This window comes from Ovis aries, chromosome 23 (assembly GCF_016772045.2).
Source record: "Ovis aries strain OAR_USU_Benz2616 breed Rambouillet chromosome 23, ARS-UI_Ramb_v3.0, whole genome shotgun sequence".
In the NCBI taxonomy this organism is placed as follows: Eukaryota; Metazoa; Chordata; class Mammalia; order Artiodactyla; family Bovidae; genus Ovis; species Ovis aries.
Window position 1 is genome coordinate 4,660,938 of NC_056076.1, and position 5,278 is coordinate 4,666,215.

The window sequence follows — 5,278 nt, forward strand, 5'->3', positions numbered from 1 at the left end:
GCTACCCTTGTTTGCTTAACAGTTACTTTCATATTAAAGCAGATTTCAGGTGCTGTGGCACATCGTGTATTCATTTTGAGGTTTATAGTAGACTAAAGCAAAACAGATATTTTTTTCCCCTAACTAAAATTGATGTTTAGTCAAATCCCCCCTACCTGTGTAAGTAAGAGTTTAAGTATCCCTGTCAAATGTCATATTGATGGTTTTGGTCCATCCTTCATGTCTATCAAGATTGTTTTGAATCTTGCGTGTGTCATTTGAGGCCCTGGCCATCTGTTTTAGCCTGTGTCAGCTACAAATTTAATAACGACGATTTCTGTGTCTTATCCAACCAGCGATTTCTCCATGGAATTTCCCCTTCCGATAGACAAGAATGATGTTTTTTACCTTTATTTATTCAGCCAGATAGTTCAGTTCAGTTCAGTCGCTGAGTCATGTTCGACTCTTTGCAACCCCATGGATTGCAGCATGCCAGGCCTCCCTGTCCATCACCAACTCCCGGAGTTTACTCAAACTCATGTCCATTGAGTCGATGATGCCATCCAACCATCTCACCCTCTGTCATCCCCTTCTCCTCCCGCCTTCAATATTTTCCAGCATCAGGGTCTTTTCAAATGAGTCAGCTCTTTGCATCAGGTGGCCAAAGTAATCGAGTTTCAACTTTAGCATCAGTCCTTCCAGTGAACACCCAGGACTGATCTCCTTTAGGATGGACTGGTTGGATCTCCTTGCAGTCCAAGGGACTCTCAAGAGTCTTCTCCAACACCACAGTTCAAAAGCATCAATTCTTCGGCGCTCAGCTTTCTTTATAGTTCAGCTGTCACATCCATACCTAACTACTGGAAAAACCATAGATGGACTTTTGTTGACAAAGTAATGTCTCTGCTTTTGAATATGCTGTTTAGGTTGCTCACAGCTTTTCTTCCAAGGAGTAAGCATCTCTTAATTTCATGGCTGCAATCACCATCTGCAGTGATTTTGGAGCCCAGGATAAAATGTCTCACTGTTTCCACTGTTTCCCCATCCATTTCCCATGAAGTGATGGGACCAGATGTCATGATCTTCGTTTTCTGAATGTTGAGCTTTAAGCCAACTTTTTCACTCTCCACTTTCACTTTCATGAAGAGGCTTTTGAGTTCCTCTTCTCTTTCTGCCATAAGGGTGGTGTCATCTGCATATCTGAGGTTATTGATATTTCTCCTGGCAATCTTGATTCCAGCTTGTGCTTCCTCCAGCCCAGCGTTTCTCATGATGTACTCTGCATATAAGTTAAATAAGCAGGCTGACAATATACAGCCTTGATGTACTCCTTTTCCTATTTGGAACTAGTCTGTTGTTCCAGCCAGATAGAAATCCACTCAAATATTTTCCAAATCAAATCTTATAAGATTCAAAATAATATCATAAAGAACACAGCCAAATGTCTCGATGAAATCAATTCATGTGATTTCTTGGATCTTATCCATATCTTCCAGTGTAGTAAACCATTTAAAAATGGTTAGTAAGCATCTTTTCACCTCTCTAGCAATCAATTAAAAAGCACTTGTGAAGCCTGGCCGGGTGTCAGCATCCATCTTCTGGACTTGGAGTTTCTGGGTTGTATTCTTTCATCTGCAGGGATCCATTTACCATTGTCAGTGTCTGTCAGCTCTTCCGTCCTCTGTGATTTCTTGAGAATTACCAAAGGGGTGAAGTCCTTTGCTGGCACTTCTCACAGTGGATTGTAATGGACAAGTAACTTTTCTCTGTCCAACCCCCTCCCCTCCCCACCCCCGTCTTCCAGCAGTGGTTTCCCCAATGGTAACGTGAAGACAGCAGTACCTGACCCTAGGACAGTGGTGAGAATCGCGTGAGTTCATATATGCACACTCTACTTTCTCATTAGAACAGTGTCCCGTTCACAGCAAGTGCTTAGTGATGGTGAGTGTCAGCTATGAATGAATTTGCAGATGGTTGCTCTCTGTTTATTAACATTTGGCTAAATTCTCTGAGACCTCAGGCTAGTCTTACTACCTCTTTGAAAATGAAATTCTAGTCTGATATGAGGATGATAATCATCTCTGTTTCTCTCACAGAGGATCAAATACAACACTATGACAGACTTGCTGTCCACAAATAGGGCTTGGGTAGTAGGTACATATTGATGCTGGAATGACTGAGCTTGAACTCAGCCATTTTTAAACACAGGATACAAATGCAGACAAACAGCTCTTCTGTACACAAAAGTAGACACAGCTTGGTTTTACTCTTTTTTTTTTTTTTCCCTTGGTAAAATCATTTCTGGTTATTCACCGACCAAGTCAAACATCTTGATGGTTTGTCAGTTTTGAGATAGCTATGAAATGGAAAATATGGATTTTGCTTGGAATGTCTATAGTCATAGTGATTTTTCATTTTAATTCATGTATTACAGTTGAATTAGCCAGTTATTAAATTTGCCAAAATACATCCACTTGGTAGATAAAAGCTGTATTTTAAAACATGCATAAAATAAATAATGGATACACTTTTTCAAAATAAATTTTATTAAACTAAAAATGTGTTTTGCTATTTTTCCTTGTGTAGTCTTGCCAGAGTTGGTCCATGCAATAATTCTTTGTACTCTGTTTCTGTAGGGAGGATGTTCCCATACTAAAGAGTTGATGCGAATGCAAAAGAGAGTCACTGTGAAGTCAAGTTTGAGAAGTCTGTGCTCAATCAGAAGGGAACGCTGCCCATTCATGCTGTCATAAATACAGGGGCATGACGGTGTGGTGGGGCAGGAGGTCTAAACACTTCTGGAAAACTCGCCTTCTGCTCCATCTCTAACATCATTGACCTGGTTTTGGCTTAATCTGAGGAGCCACCGGGAGAATTAAATATATTGCATACAAGAGGCAGGCACACAGCTGGGACTCCAAAGCGGATCAGTATAAGTGCTCACTGCTTCTGAGACCTCTCTCTGGCTCGGACAGCCGTGAAAGGCGAGTTACACAGACCAAAATGCACCAAGAGTGAGAACTGGCACCCTAAATAGATCAGTTCCTTGGTTATTATGGTAGATTTAAAACGGAAAAGAATCTTGATTGAATCCTATGTCTTCATTCCAAGAACTGAGTCTAGGAGGTGAAGAACTCAGAGAGGGTCTTTGTATGGAAATTTGAGAAAACTGAAGCTAGCTTGGGATCGAAATTTCTTCCTGGGCCACCTTGCCCCACGTACCGTGGAACGGATTCATCTTGGGTAGGTGTTACTGACTTCTCATGTGGCGCCATAAGCCATGCCCGCAGCTGGCATGTGGGGCAAATGCCGTTCCTTTTTTGGTGCGTGTATCGGTTGGTTGTGTCTTAGCCGGGGCTCCAGGGAGTGGAAGTTCTGTCTGAGGCGGCTCTGAAGTTGCCGGTGCAGATGTTCAGAGGCGTCAGTGAGTAGCAATCAAGTAGCTTTCTTATTTACCTCTAGTTCCTGGCTGCAGTCCAGCTCTCAACTGTTGCCAGTTGTGTTAAAACACTTGGAGGGATGTGGCATTCTTTCTGCCAGAGATTTCATTTATTCATTTTTCTTCCTCAGAAATAAATGTCTGAGACTGAAGCCACTTCAGAAGAGGAAGTAGGTTGGGCATCTGTGTGTTTGTGTGTGTGGTGTCCTATTTAAAAAAACAAAACAAAACACAAAACAAGCTAATCATTACCAGAAGAGAGGATCCTAAGCAGACTTTTGTGAGGAGGGCATGTAGCGACATCTGTTTACCTACCCAAAGCCCATTCCTCTTGCTTCCTTGCAAACAGATTGTTGCGTTTATCTGGTAATTCACTTTTCTCTATAATGTAGGACATGTATAATAACATTTAAACGGAAAAGAAAACAGCATAGCACTTCAATCCGCTAGGAGAAGAAGAGGAAAGAAAAATGATACCGAATCTACCTCAAAGATATAATGACATTTAGGGCTGTACTTGGTGAAATAACGTCCCCAGAGACATCCCTGGAATCTGTGGACCCATTACTTTACATGGCAAGAGGGAATTAAAGCCACCTGTGGAATTAAAATTGCTTATCTGTTTTGGAAGAAGGGCAGAGGACTCAGAGTGATGTGAGGCTAGGCTCACCCCTCCACTGCTGTTTCCGCAAGTGGCCAGGGGGCCACAAGCCAAGGAGTGCCGGTGGCCTCTGAGACGGGAAAAGGTGCTTCCCTTTGCCTCCAGGAGGAAGGGCAGCCCTCTTCACACTGCAATGTTAGCCCAGTGAGACCCGGCTTAGACTTTTACCAGAGCTGCAGGATAAATGTGCTGTTTTTTTTTTGTTTTTGTTTTTTTGTTTGTTTGTTTTTTTACCAGTCCAGGTCTTTATTTTTACACCCATCAGGCCATGAATTCATAGGGAATGGGCTCCAACAGTTTGGGTTCCCTTCCCTTGCTCCTCACAAAGTGTGCTCCTCTGGGTGGAGCAGGCTGGCGCTTCAGCTGAACCCAAGTCCCTTTCTCTTTGGCTTCCTTCTTTTTCTGATCATTTTCCTTCACACGTTTCAGGAAGCTATCTCGGCTCTTAGAGTGCTTAATATGCTCGATACGCACATTAATTCTTTTGGCAAGAATCTTGCCCTTAACTGGTTTGTTTATAATGATGCCAATAGCATGCCGGGTAACACTGCAGACTCTCCCAGTTTTGCCATGGTAACATTTGTGGGACATTCCTTTTTGAACAGTACCCATTCCCTTGATATCTACAATATCACCCTTCCTGTAGATTCGCATGGATGTGGCCAAAGGAACAACTCCGTGTTTTCTGAAAGGCCTGGAGAACACGTAGCGGGTGTCCCGCCTCTTTCCCTTTGTGTTGTTCATTTTGGCGAATCAGCCTGAGGGGCTGGGGGAGAGGTGCGAGGCGGTTGCGCTGCCTTTTACCTGGCTAAACGTGCTGTTTTAAGCCCCCGAGTCTGCAGTGATGGTCACAGGCACTCCCTCTTGACACGCTCACTCAGTGTGTCCTCCAGGCAGGGCTATCGTTTTTCCCTTTGTTATACAGTACATCCTTATTGATTATCCATTTTAAACACAGCACTGTGTACAGGCAACCATAAGTTCGTTCTCTAAGTCTGTCTCTTTCTCTCCCTCTTTGTAAAAATTTGTTTTTATTGTGGTAAAAGTCACACGGTATAAAACATTACTATTTTAACCATAGGATTGCCTGGTGGCTCAGATGGTAGAGAGTCTGCCTACAATGTGGGAGACCAGGTTCGATCCTGGGTGGGAGAAGGAAATGGCAATACACTCCAGTATTGCCTGGAAAATCCCATGGA

At 43.0% G+C, this 5,278-nt stretch overlaps 1 protein-coding gene across 1 annotated transcript; it reads right to left on the reverse strand.

Annotated features, from left to right (window-relative positions):
• Positions 1-4,340: 4,340 nt before the first annotated feature.
• LOC101102357 (large ribosomal subunit protein eL21-like) lies at positions 4,341-4,829 on the reverse strand. The gene has a single exon (XM_015103561.3). The coding sequence runs from the start codon at positions 4,821-4,823 to the stop codon at positions 4,341-4,343; it is 483 nt and encodes a 160-aa protein (XP_014959047.2). The 5' UTR covers positions 4,824-4,829.
• Positions 4,830-5,278: the final 449 nt, after the last annotated feature.

Excerpts from the sequence above, each read along its gene's own strand:
- LOC101102357 (XM_015103561.3), bottom strand. The coding sequence starts at position 4,823 with ATGAACAACACAAAGGGAAAGAGGCGGGACACCCGCTACGTGTTCTCC.